General features: G+C 55.2%; 5 protein-coding genes across 5 annotated transcripts; 2 read left to right on the plus strand and 3 right to left on the minus strand.

The window, feature by feature from the left end:
* Positions 1-551: 551 nt before the first annotated feature.
* Positions 552-1,325, minus strand: VDAG_00596 (uncharacterized protein; the record flags this gene model as incomplete). Its single annotated transcript, XM_009651973.1, has 2 exons — positions 552-984; positions 1,060-1,325. 2 exons carry the CDS (start codon positions 1,323-1,325, stop codon positions 552-554), a joined length of 699 nt encoding a protein of 232 aa, XP_009650268.1.
* A 2,025-nt stretch (positions 1,326-3,350) lies between these two features.
* Positions 3,351-4,262, plus strand: VDAG_00597 (uncharacterized protein; the record flags this gene model as incomplete). The annotated part of the gene is made up of 4 exons (XM_009651974.1): positions 3,351-3,500; positions 3,559-3,695; positions 3,759-4,137; positions 4,215-4,262. The coding sequence occupies 4 exons, from the start codon at positions 3,351-3,353 to the stop codon at positions 4,260-4,262; spliced, it is 714 nt and encodes a 237-aa protein (XP_009650269.1).
* Positions 4,263-5,247: 985 nt separating this feature from the next.
* Positions 5,248-6,914, minus strand: VDAG_00598 (mannan endo-1,6-alpha-mannosidase DCW1; the record flags this gene model as incomplete). The annotated part of the gene is made up of 5 exons (XM_009651975.1): positions 5,248-5,390; positions 5,484-5,832; positions 5,881-6,651; positions 6,701-6,780; positions 6,902-6,914. 5 exons carry the CDS (start codon positions 6,912-6,914, stop codon positions 5,248-5,250), a joined length of 1,356 nt encoding a protein of 451 aa, XP_009650270.1.
* A 555-nt stretch (positions 6,915-7,469) lies between these two features.
* VDAG_00599 (histidinol-phosphate aminotransferase) lies at positions 7,470-8,788 on the minus strand (the record flags this gene model as incomplete). The annotated part of the gene is made up of 2 exons (XM_009651976.1): positions 7,470-8,643; positions 8,715-8,788. The coding sequence occupies 2 exons, from the start codon at positions 8,786-8,788 to the stop codon at positions 7,470-7,472; spliced, it is 1,248 nt and encodes a 415-aa protein (XP_009650271.1).
* Positions 8,789-9,803: 1,015 nt separating this feature from the next.
* On the plus strand, positions 9,804-10,923 carry VDAG_00600 (acetyl esterase; the record flags this gene model as incomplete). The annotated part of the gene is made up of 2 exons (XM_009651977.1): positions 9,804-10,767; positions 10,832-10,923. 2 exons carry the CDS (start codon positions 9,804-9,806, stop codon positions 10,921-10,923), a joined length of 1,056 nt encoding a protein of 351 aa, XP_009650272.1.
* Positions 10,924-12,286: the final 1,363 nt, after the last annotated feature.

A 12,286-nucleotide genomic window follows, 5' to 3' on the forward strand; every position in this document is an offset into this window, starting at 1 on the left:
GCAAGTCCTCCGGTTGATGCAGAAAAAAGGAAACCACATCACATCCAAGCCATCGCTCTTCAAACACCCGGCATCTCGTCAGGCCGGTCTGCCCGCTGCTCCTGACAACCGCGCTCCATTGCCCGGGGCGACATGGTGATCCGCCAGTAGGTCCAGCCAGTGAGGCCGACGAAGAAGAGAGTCGTGAAAATAATAAGTGCTATGGCAGTCTCTCTTGTAATCATAATGTAGCATGTCCCGACTGGCACTTAGGTGAAACCGAGAAGCCTAGCAGGGAGTAAAGTACGACTCGCTGTCATCACTTAAAAGGCATACCCGAGAGGTGGTCGTGACTCTGAAAGACGTGGCTGCGTGTATTAGTCTTTGCTGTACACGCGCAGGTTAGGAAGGGGAGATTCAAGCTGACTGTGCAAGTCGGCAATCAGGCCCAGGAAATAGGAGTTTGTGCGATACTGCTCGGATATTATGGCCATCTTGTCTATGTGCGAACGTGACGATATTATGGTACACAAAATACACCCCACTCCTACCCACGCGCAGAACAACACATCTTACAGCACCATGGCACCGCCGACGACGGCAGCAATACCTGCCAGAACGGCGTTTTGGGTCATTCGGGGAAGCGCCGTGTTGCCAGCTTCGGTCGTCGTCACAGCCTCACCCGCGGCGGTCGTCGTTGATGACTCGCCTGCCACAACGGAAGACTCGTCAGAAGACTCGGAGGAAGAATCAGCAGGGGTTGCAGAGGTTCCGGTAGAGGTCTCCGTCGCGGTGGGAAGGGTCGCCGGGGTTGTCGTGGCAGCGGGTACGTCGGTAAGCTTCTCGGCGCCGGCGGTGATGGTGAGGGGCAAGTAGTAAGCATCTATTTCCGACACAACGGTCGACTCGCTGTAGGTCATGCTGCCCTCCGCCTGGTACTGCGTGCAGGTAGCCTCATTGGCATCGACGTTGATAGCGCAGTCGGCAGTTATGGTCATTGACGGGCTAGAGTCATGGTCCTATAAGCTCTCTGGCGGAACCCACTCGTACTTGACATCGAGCGAGGGATTCTGTACGTACGCAGACGTGTAGTCGAGGGTGGCAGTGAGAGCCATAGTCGAAGGGCCCGCGACCAGCTGAACAGGGTTGCTGATGCCGCATTCAGTCTGGGGCACTTGAGAGTGGCAGGCGAGAGCAAATGTCGTCTCGTCGGCGCCTACATCGACAACAGAGGCCACGACGTAGTTAGGGGCAAAGAGAGGAATAAAAAGCGAGATCACGGCTTCCTCAGCGGCGGCGACGCCGAAAACCGCCAGGAGCGCGAGCTTGGAAGCGTTGTGGAACATTGCAACGAGTGTGGTGGGCGAGCAAAAAAGCTAGGGCGCGAATGGGTGAAGGAAAGGAGCAAAATCTCAGAAAAAGCAGGATGGCGCGATGTTGCGACGCTGCTGTTCTTCTACAAGAAATTCAGAGCCGAATTGGTGCCGGCAATCAAACCCGAAGGATCGAGTGACAACCCCTGCCTGCGTCACAAAAGAGATGCGATGTCGCTAGTGGTTGAGGGAAGTCGATGGGGACGATAATTGCGCTGGAGACTTGTGGCAGCTCATCAAGAGAGTGCGAGAGCGCGAAAGAGTGCGTGGCAGCTCAGCGAAGATAGCATCATGATGGCTTTATGTGCCTGAATTGGCAGGATGTGTGGTGTTCTGAAGCACTCAAGATCTGGTGCCTCCAGATTGCTATGCATTTGACTTTCAAGGGATCTTGGAGGAAAAGCGTAGCGGGGCCTAAAAACAAAGTGGATGGGATTTGGCGGGGGGGTCCGGGCTACTGTACCTAATGGAAAAGGAGTGAAAGCTCGGGACGGCGCTCAGCTCAGTACCTTAGTCTACCAGAATGTCTTGGTGGCTTCTGGCCTGCCCGGTTACGGAAACATGAGGTGATACCGAGCAGATAGTTGCCCTCATATGTGAATGAACTGCTGGCGCCACTCGACGGTAAGAGAGGGCTGGGCGAGACTGGGACACTCCGAAGCGTCCGAGACAGAAGTCAGGGCCTTGGCCTGCAGACTGCACCACGCCATCAAGTCGATAAGTCTTGTTGGTGAACGCGAGAGATTACCTTGGGAGCTAGCTAGGATATTGGCCGTCTGAGGGCATCGTGAGATGAGGAAATGGCAAAAAAGGCGGGACGGAGAGGAGGAGGGAGTGCTCCAGCAAAGCAGCTAGGTCAGGAACCAGAAGAACGGCAGCAACGACCAGTGCAAGGCGACAGCAGGTAAGAGCAGCGAGGTGGATCAGGCAAGTGCCGCTTTGGGTGCGGAGCTCCTACCACCCGGAACTTGCCAGGGGAGCCAATGGCGAGCTCGGACTAGGAGATGATGGGGACGGGGTGCAGCAGCGCCAGTGAGCAGGACCTTCCTCTTCCACGTCGTCGTTCTGGTGGTGCTTGACATTTGAAAGTCTTGGCTCTCTTCCTTTTTCCCTCTAAAACATGAGTTCGGTTTCTTGGCGGCCTGCTGGGCATTGGTCACAAAGTCGCCAGCGCGCTTGGCGTTTGCACTTGGCAACTCATCATGCGCCAGGTGCTTCAGATCGCCTGCGCTGTGGCCCTTTTGCCTTTCGCCTTTTGCTTTTCTCCTCCATCCTTTCGCCTCTGCTGTCTGCCATCGCCCGCCGCATGTCTGGGCTTGGCTCACGCGTCTCCTTGGCTGCGTCTTGGCTTCACTTAACTTTGTAACTACAAACGACGGCAATTACGGCAATCCCTCAGTGGAAACGATAGCCAGTCGCCCGCCCAGCGCCCAGAGTCCGGCGCCCAGCACTGCCCAGCGAGAGCCCAGCGGCCCTAGACCGTTCGCGAGCATCGCCCCCCTCCTTTTCCCTCCGGCGCCCTTGCACTGTCCAGAGGTCCCCGTCACCACCGCCAATGGCGTTGTACCGCGCATGGTGTTTCATTCTTCAATGCTGAGACCCTCAGCTGCCCATGCCTGTCCTCGAGAGATTACATCTATATTTTTATCTGTCCCTTCCTCTCCCAGCACATCTGCTGGTATATCTGTTTTTGAGAGGCCCCGGTTCTATCTCGACAGCCCACCAACCCCCAACACGCTCCCTCGAACTGCCGTTACGTCTTCTCAACCGACAACCAATCCCCGCCAGCCGACTCGTTCTCTGTTCCGCAGCGCGTATTGAGAGAACAATATTCAGCTAGACGTTTCCAGCCCTACGTCACATTATCGTCAATTACTAGCTGTCAATCGGTGCAGGCTATTGGCGGCGAGAGGATAGCTCGTCGCCGTCGCTTCTTTGCGCGACTGGATCCCTCCCTCCCGACGACAGTGCCGCCACAACCCCCCAGGAACCGCCAACATGCAACGCCTTTCGCCCTTTGTCGCCCTGCTTTCTACATGCCTCTTCGCCATTGGGGCCCATGCCGCAGATCAGGGAACCGTTCCCATCTTCCTACCATACTATGATGCCAAATCATGGTCTCTTGTGCGGGGCAGCGTCATCACAAGTGTATGTTCGCCCTGACAATCATCCTCTCTGAGCATTGGCTTACCACATCTGCGAGCAGAAACCCGACGAAACTACGTATACAATCTTCTGCGCGCCGCAGACCACGCCCAGCTGCGATCTGGCTCTCGAACTTCCATTCATATTTGCTGAAGGCGACAACACCCTCCGCTTCGAGGGCACCCTCACTTCCACCTAGTACGCCTTGTCTCTCATGAGCCTGCCAGTTCATTCGATAGAAGTCCTTCTGACATGTTACAGTACTGCGAACCTTGAATGTAAATTAGGCGGCACCACAGCGGCGACATGCTCGGCATACTCTAGCTTGAAGTCTGGCTTTGTCGCCGGTCTTTACACTGGCCCGACGGAAATCAGCTGGACATCAACACTTAGTGGCTCGGAGGTTCAATGGGGCACCCTAACCCTTGCCGACCAGCCTTCGAAAACGGGCGCTCCTGATGATGTCTCCGGCACCGCCCAGGCCACCGGAGACCCCAATTTCACCGAAGATTTTCTCTTTGACGGCACATTACCCACCAGCTCGCTGCCTGTCGAGACAGGGCTCAACAGCGGGGCGCGACTTGAAAGCACTTGGCTGTGGGCTGGTTCATTAGGCTGCATGCTTCTGACAGCCCTTGTTGTATAGCCCGAACGGACTATTCAAGGTGGATAGAGAAAAGCACTAACACATCCGGCGCATGGCCAAGATGTGAGCAGTATACGACGCTTACTAAGGACCGACTTGACGACGTTGTCACGTCATGAAGGTTGGTGAACGGCACGCGCCAGCATTACGTACCGGATTGGAGTAGGGCGGTTTTTTGCTTTACCGTGGCAGAGCCATGCCATTGACAGCTTCAGAATGCTGTCTTACGATGTACTCACTCCCTTTTCTGGAGTTATACCCCCCCATTAGCGTTGAATTACGAAGAAACGGGCTGAAGATCCCTTCCAATATCACGATGACACTTGGCTACCTCGCGCCTTACATGTCGTGTGTCAATGATTTTGCAGATCAGCATCTTTTGGGGCGGCGCTTCTGATTGTGTAATATCGGGGCCTAGGCTCTCAGGCTCATCATGACCACACGATGATCAACGCCGAGCCTCCCAAGGTCCTCAGCCGCGGAGGGACGACGCAGTCAGAGGCATACTTGACTCCGTCGCATCCGCATCTCCAAACACCCAGTACGCTCCCCATTCTAGTCACGAAAAACCTCAAAAAGAGGCTCCTTTTCCAAGAAGCAGAGACATATCTGTTAATCGCTGTAATAGTCCCTCCGCATGCTTTCAAATACCTGGCGATGGCAGAATGGCGATCCTTGGCCCAGTGGTGCGGACAGCTGGTGGGGTTCGCACGGGTTATGCCGCATCAGCCGCAGGGGTTTGAGTGCGCCACAGGGGTTTGCAGTGCGTTTTAGTGGCCGGTGGGTGTTGGAGATTAAGTAAGCTGGCGAGGTTATAGAGACTTCATGCCTCACAATCACACGCCAGTGGTAGTGATCCGCCGTTGCAGGATGCCTTCGCTTCCCATACACACTCTTTCGATCATTGTCTAGTCACTGTTTTGCGGTAAAATTTCTGCTGAATAGCTGATATTCTCACCCCTCGCTACTGATGTTTTATCGATTGGAACACTCTGAAAGGATGATTAATGCATGACACGTCCAATTGATCTCGGTACAGGACTCATGCCACAGAAAGGATGTCGTCTCATAAAGAAACCAGCAAGCCCCCGCGTGCAGCAGGCCCTATACCAAGATATAGCAAGACCCAGCGAGGGTAGCAGCGCAGACACCAATCCAGCTTGGCGAAGCAAGTCCACCTATCGTGGTTCTGCCTCCACTCGTCTCATCGTGATGGCCCCCTTCGTTGTGCACATCTACCTCTTCTTCTGTCAATCTCCAGCGTTAGTCATCCTGTTCAAAAGGGATGATCAAGCATGATGATAAGTTGCACTCTGGGCTTTTGAAGGCAAGTGTCTTACCAGGGTCGAACACACTTTGGTTCGTCGGGGCTGTCGGTGCGGTTCTTCTGCCGTTCCAGCCCGCGTGCCGCGCTGGGTCTATCTCACCATCACCTAGAGGTGACCGTGATTCTCCAATGAGCAGTCCCTGTATAGTCTCGAGAGCGCACATTTGCTGCCCCAAACCTACACGGCCATCAAACCCGCCCATGTTCCACTTCTGACCGCAGGTGACACTATTCTCACCACCCGAACAAGCTTGCGCCGCGGCGAGTGCCGAAGGTTCGAGAAGATTTTTGACCTGGGGCAAAAGGGAAGGAAGGTGATACGTAGACTGCCACATGAAGCGAGCGAGGTATCCCTTGAGGAACTTCAAATCTCAGTTAGCTCAACCACGGCCACGATGAACACGACAGACACATGCCTTCATGTCGTTGTTGCAGCTGTCATTCGGCTCGCAAGCTGGTTCGTAGAGAGTATTGTTATCAAAGAAGTATGCCGCAGCCTCCAGCAACTTGTGAGCGCGATCGGCCCATTGCTTCTCGCCGGTGTACTCAGCCATGACTGCGGCTCCGTGTAAGAATATGCCTGTCGTATAGGTGAATGCCACATAGTTAACCTCTCGGCAGTCGTCACTGCCATGGGCACCGTCGTACACGGTGTATCTGTCTCCGATCAGACCTATCTCGATACACCAGTCCCACACCTTGGCAGCCCAGTCTGCGTAGCCTTGCTGGCCTGTTGCGCGTGCAATGCGAGCGGCTAGCTGGAAGAGGCCTCCATTTGTGACCGAGTTCTTGTAATTGATACCGTTCGGGTTCGAAGCAAACACCTGCCAGTACACGCCGCCCCTGCAGGTTGTGGTGTCCCAGCGGGAGGACAGGGCATTGAAGATATTGAGAGCCATGGTCAGCCAGGATGGTACGCTGGGATCAGGCTGGGGGAAATTACGCTCGGCAGCAGCCATAACAGCGAACCCCCAAAAGCCAAGATCATCATTGCCAAGTTCGTCAAAATGTTCGGGCGGATTGTAGTCATGGCGTGGACCGGTGTTGACAGGAGCAGTCAGGGCTTGTATGACGACATCATTGTAGCTAGAATCGCCAGTAAAGTGGTAATAATCCAGCATGGCTCCCCATAGTGCTCCGGCTTGCCACCAGTAGTAAGGATCAGGAAGATCACCTACCATCTGCCGGCATGTCAGCTGAGTGATTGCTGAGGTGATGGTTTGGGCTTACCTCAGGCTGGCCGGAGACATTGCCATTGTAATACGACATTGCGCCGTGTGCAATGGTGCTGGCGGCATTGCGGATCGAGTCTTGTATGGGTCAGGGCAGTGTTCCGTATTCATAGGTAGAGAGAGCGAGGCTTGCCTGAGTTCGAGCTGTCCAACGACATGGCCCAAACAACACCCGGCATGACCATGCCTATGATCCTACAAATGAGACGCATGTTCGACAAATGCTTGAACGCTTGAAACTATGGAGCCTTTGATGTTGGTCAACAATGGTGTAGCAGGCCTTGGTTGCAAGGTGTAACTCTGAAGGTCAGGCAAAAGCACCAACCGGTAGCTACAGGGAACCAAATCGTGGCTGTCACAAAAGAAGCAGCTGCGGCGATATGAAAGGGCAAGCGCTGCAGCGCAGGTGCAATGGTGAGGAGCGCCTTCTTGAAGCTATACATCGAGCGGACCTTCCCGACATTCGCAATTTTCAGCGCCCCGGCACCTATCAGAGCCGGCAGTGTTGATGGGTGAGTGCTGACAGAAGACATGTTCAAGGTTCCGGCATCGACTGCCGCATATCTGTGGCATGAGGAGTGAAAACCATGGTCTAGTGGCTCGGTCTGGGAGCTGTGTCGACGCTGGATATGTGCAGAACGCGCTCGAGAGATGCTCAGTTTTCCACGTATCTCAATTTGTTGACATCTGCCAACAATATTCGTTTTGCTAGGTACCCATGATAGAGCCGGTTAGGATCTTTCATTAGCCACAAAGCAATCAAGGCTCTAAGCGACGATACCGCTAGCCGCCGCCTCCTTCTGCTCTTCGTTCTTCTGCTTGCCAACACCGCGAACCTCAACAAGAGTGCGCTCTATGGACCCGATGAATCGCGTCACTTCCTCTTCCGTGCCGACCGTGATCCTGAGGCATCCCTGACAGCCGTGCTCTTTCCCCCTAAATCGTACAACGACACCCTTGGTCTCAGCGAGACGTTCGTAGACTGCTAGCGCAGTCACATTATCCGGATTGCCAGCCGTATCTAGGATCTCGAAGAGCAAGAAATTGCTCGCCTCGCCACCTCGCAGGCGACCAACCCCGTTGATCTTGGGAAGCTCAGCCAGCAGGCGGTCTCTCTGGGCACAGATTTTGGTTCTGTTGGCCCGCATCACTTGCAAACCCTTCTCAGAGGCAGCATAGGAGGCCAGCGCACTCGTCGGGCTGGAGATATTGTAAGGGGCCTTGAGACTGTTCAATAGGCGGGCAATGGGCTCCGATGTGAAGGCAGCACCCAGCCGGATGCCAGCCATGCCAAAGGCCTTGGACAGCGTCTGCATGACGACAAGGTTGGGCCACTCGGTGACCCATTCAGCAAGCGAGCTGCCTTCGGGAGCGAAGTCGATGTAGGCCTCGTCCAGGACCACGACACCATTCCATGTAGGGTGCTCGAGAATCTTTTGAACGTCTTCTTTAGCTAGCAGGCTGCCGGTGGGGTTCCCGGGGCTGCAAAGGTAGGCGAGCTTGACATCCTTTTCCCTGCTCAAAGCATCGCAGATGCCTTGAGTATCGAGGCCAAATTCGGGAGCCGGCTGGAGTGGGACTTTAACGAGGCCGACGTCATTGACCTGCGCAGAGACGGAGTACATGCCGTAGGTAGGCGGGCACACGAGGATGCGGTCTTTGGCAGGGATGCAGAAGCATCGAAGGAGAGCATCGATAGCTTCATCGCTGCCAACACCGACAAAGAGGTTGTCGGGCGTCAGATTCTTGGAAGTGTGGACGTGAGTATTGCGAAGATTGCACAGAAGCTGCTTGAGCTCTGCCTGGTGAGGGTCAGGGTACCGGTGAAGGCCGAGGAAGTCAATGTCAACAGCGCCCTTGGGAACATCTGACTGGAGAGAAGGACCGAATGCATTCTCATTGGCATCTAGAAGGATATTCTTGCCGTCATCCTTGTAATCACTAGGGTTATGTTAGCTGAAGACCTCGTATATGGCGGGAGCCTAAGCGCTGCTGCAAGTTGAGTGACTTACTCTCGGGCACAACGATATGGCTGCAGGGCCAGGATGTTAGGCCTGGCACATTTTTCCAGGTTGAAAGGCGACATGATGTGAGATGCCAGAGACAAGTCAGCTGGGTACCGGAAATCAATTGACACCTTTCGAGTCCGACGAGTAGATCAGTACGCTCCTCAAGTCGTCTTATATCTCTCTCTTGATGTCGCAAAAGAGTCATCAACTCAGCATTTGAGTAGCATCGAATCTGAGTCAAAAGGAAGTCCCAGTCATCCAGGTTGTGGTACGTACCGATTCCTCCCTCAGGCGTGCACGGATTATTGGCGACCCTAGCGCCGATGTCGCTCCACCTAGCGCTTGCTCGTCTCTTTCCACGCCACGGAAAAGACGATGAATCAACCTGATATGGCCATTCTGTTAATCAATCTACCTATCTCGCATTGGACATAACGAAATATCGCCCCGCGGCTAGAGATAGCGCCGGAAGTTCTCTTTCAGCGCCTTGACTTGAACACGGCAAGGATCATGAACCGAATGTGTTTCCTCCAACAAGGTACAAGTCTGCCTGCTGCTCGGAAACCAGGATAAAGCAGCATTCAGGCTGATTAGGTACACAACGGCATCGGCATCCCTGTCTGTTTTCGTCAAGACCCGCACCCTGTCCGTGATGTGCAAGACAAGAAAAAGCGTTGAGAACGCCTCGCCTGCCCAGTCACTCAGACCTTCCGGGTTTCCAAGCACTGCTGTGAGGATCTATTTAGCATACTACCACACGTATCGTGCGAGCACATCGTTTGGGTTGCTTTTGATCGAAGACGGGTGTCACGGCATCTTCATCTGCAGAGCCCAGAAGTGCCGAGGCTAGTGGCCTCGGAGGCACGGAGATGGCGACGGCTTCCTGGTTCCGCCCTCGCTTGACCCCTCTGTCGGATGAATGGACAACATCCCCTCACGAGATCGACAAGCGTGATGCCCATGGCAAGTATCAAGGCCCGTTCTTCTCGCAGGCTCAAGTACATAACCGTCGGCGCTGGTCGCTGTTGACAGGATGAGGCCTTCTTGACGGACCCTCCCGCTCTTCGTCTCAAGCGATCCTGACTGCCCACCATGCACACTCTCTCTGTGCTCACTCTCGCCACTGTTGCTGCTGCGGCGTCATCGTGCGGCCTGCGCAAGTTCGAAAACCTGGTAACCTTCGGTGACAGTTGGACAGACACTGGTCGTTTGGGATACTTCATCAACAACGATGGCAAGGCCCCGCCGGCCGGCGAGTCTCTCCCCGAAAGTAGCAAGACAGCAACGGGCGGGTTGGCTTGGGGCCAATTCGTCGCCAACGAGACTGGCGCGAAATACTTCAATTACGCCGTCAGTGGCGCATGCAGCTCGGACGACATCATCAAGCGCCAATTCGACCTGATCAAGCGGCCATTCCCGTCGGTCCTGGACTACGAGATCCCGGCATTCGAGGCAGACGTCGCTTCGGGCAAGCTGTACGACAACCGCAAGGCCGACAACACGCTGTACGCGCTGTGGATCGGAACCAACGACCTGGGTTACGGTGCGTTCCTCAGCGATTCGCAAGCCGCTGGCACGACCATCTCGACCTTTGTTGAGAGCATCTGGACGATTTTTGACCGTCTCTACAAGACGGGCGGCCGCCACTTTGTGCTCTTCAACGAGGCGCCGCTCGAGATCTCGCCTCTCTATGCACCTTCGGACCAGGGTGGCTTCCAGGATAGTAACTTCTGGACGAACAAGACGGCGTATAACACGACGGCCTACTCGTTCAAGATGCTTCAGTACACGACAAACGTCAACACCCTGTTCGACTACGGCGTGCCGTTCAAGCTTCTGGTGCAGAAGCGATGGCCTGGGGCGACGTTTGGTATTTATGATGTCCACAGCCTGATGCGCGACATTCATGCGGAGCCCGAAAAATACCTGACGGCTCCGGCCAACGTGCAAGGGGTGTACCATGAGTGCAACCCAGCCACGGGTCAGTGCGTTGATTCGTCGAACCCGCTGTCGAGCTTCATGTGGTATGATGAGCTGCACCATTCGGAGCGAACAGGTGAGTTTAGGACTCGGTGCATGTGCTTGTGGGACGTGACGAGTGTTAACAGAGTTTGTGATAGCTGAAATCATCGCGGAGCATTTCGTCGACGTTGTGCATGGAAAGTCGACATACGGAACCTACTACGGTTCAGCCTCGAGGGGCGGAAACTGACGTACCTGGACGTGGCTCTGTTGACGGACAAGTATCTACCATTGCAATGTTACTCTTGGCGCGTGTTCTTCACGTAGATCTATTCAGAATGGGGACCCGAGAGGTTGATTAAGAAGTGCTGCCATGCTGCCAGAGAGCCAAGGTACTGCTAGGTGCGCCATGTGTAAAAACATCTGCTTCGATGGCCCTCTCACTAGGTACCTACCTAGGTACCTTGGGCACGGTGGCTCGCCGGCCTGCCAACGAAGCGACGATGGATGGACCTGCATCGCCGTGACGCCTCTTTCTCCGTCGCAACTTCCACCCCTTCATGCCTACCTACTATACACATGTCTGTAGCTGTTGAGGAAGGGTGAACAAGATAGCCAGGCACTCCTCCCGTCTTCTCAGGTATCTACAGGTAATTGGGGTAGGCACCTACTTGTAAAACAGGTAGGTGCGCATCTTGTCAACTGCAGGCAGGTTCACATTCTCATCAGGGAGGGTAGACCGAGGCCAGACAGCTTGGCTGCAGGCACCCCCTGCCGGGCCCCTAGCGCAGACCCCCCGCTCGGTGGGTGACGCCTTCCCACAAGCAGTTAGCTCTCGGATTCCACGCAAACGTGGCTCGGCGGCCTGGGCGAAGCGCAAACACTGGCATGCCCGCAGAAATCTTCTTTCTCCCCTCTCATGCTGGTCTCTTTTTGCCTGCTCGGTTTGATGACACGACACACGCACACCGCACACCGCACACACGCACACACACACTTTTCGACTCCCGGCCTTTCCGCCAGCCCGCCCAGGCACAGCGCAATTGAGCAGACGCCGTCCCTCGCACTACATCGGAGCCGTTCCCACACGGACGCAAGGCCCGTCGCTCTACTCTGCCGGAGCCCGGCCCACGTCCGATCAGTTGTCCTGGCCATCTGGTTGTCTCCCTCCCTCGCTGCGCTTTGCCTCTTCCCACGAACCAAACGGAGAATCCCTGGTTGGCCCGCTCTCCGAAACATTGATAGAGTCCCTGACTCTCCATTCTGTTGTCGTTTCTAGTCTCTGATTCGCCTCCCCACGTCGTTCTCGTTCTTCTCCCTCGCCCGAGTTTGAGCCCGAGCTTGAGCTTGAGCTTTGGCTTTGGCTTCGGCTTTCGGCTGCACACCTCCCTTTGTCACCCACGCCCGCCTCCTTCACGAGACGGCGAGACAACCCCAAGCACGCAAAGCACGCACCGCTCCTTTATTGAGAAGACAAGACCTATGAACCTGCAGCCTTGTACCTAATTGCGCGCATTACTTGTTCTCACTGCTCGCCTACCTATCACTCGCTTGTACTGCGAAACCCACTGCGACTTGTCGCCTGTCGCGTCATTCAGCTCGCTGCGATCCAA

Source organism: Verticillium dahliae, genomic scaffold (assembly GCF_000150675.1).
Source record: "Verticillium dahliae VdLs.17 supercont1.1 genomic scaffold, whole genome shotgun sequence".
NCBI lineage: Eukaryota > Fungi > Ascomycota > Sordariomycetes > Glomerellales > Plectosphaerellaceae > Verticillium > Verticillium dahliae.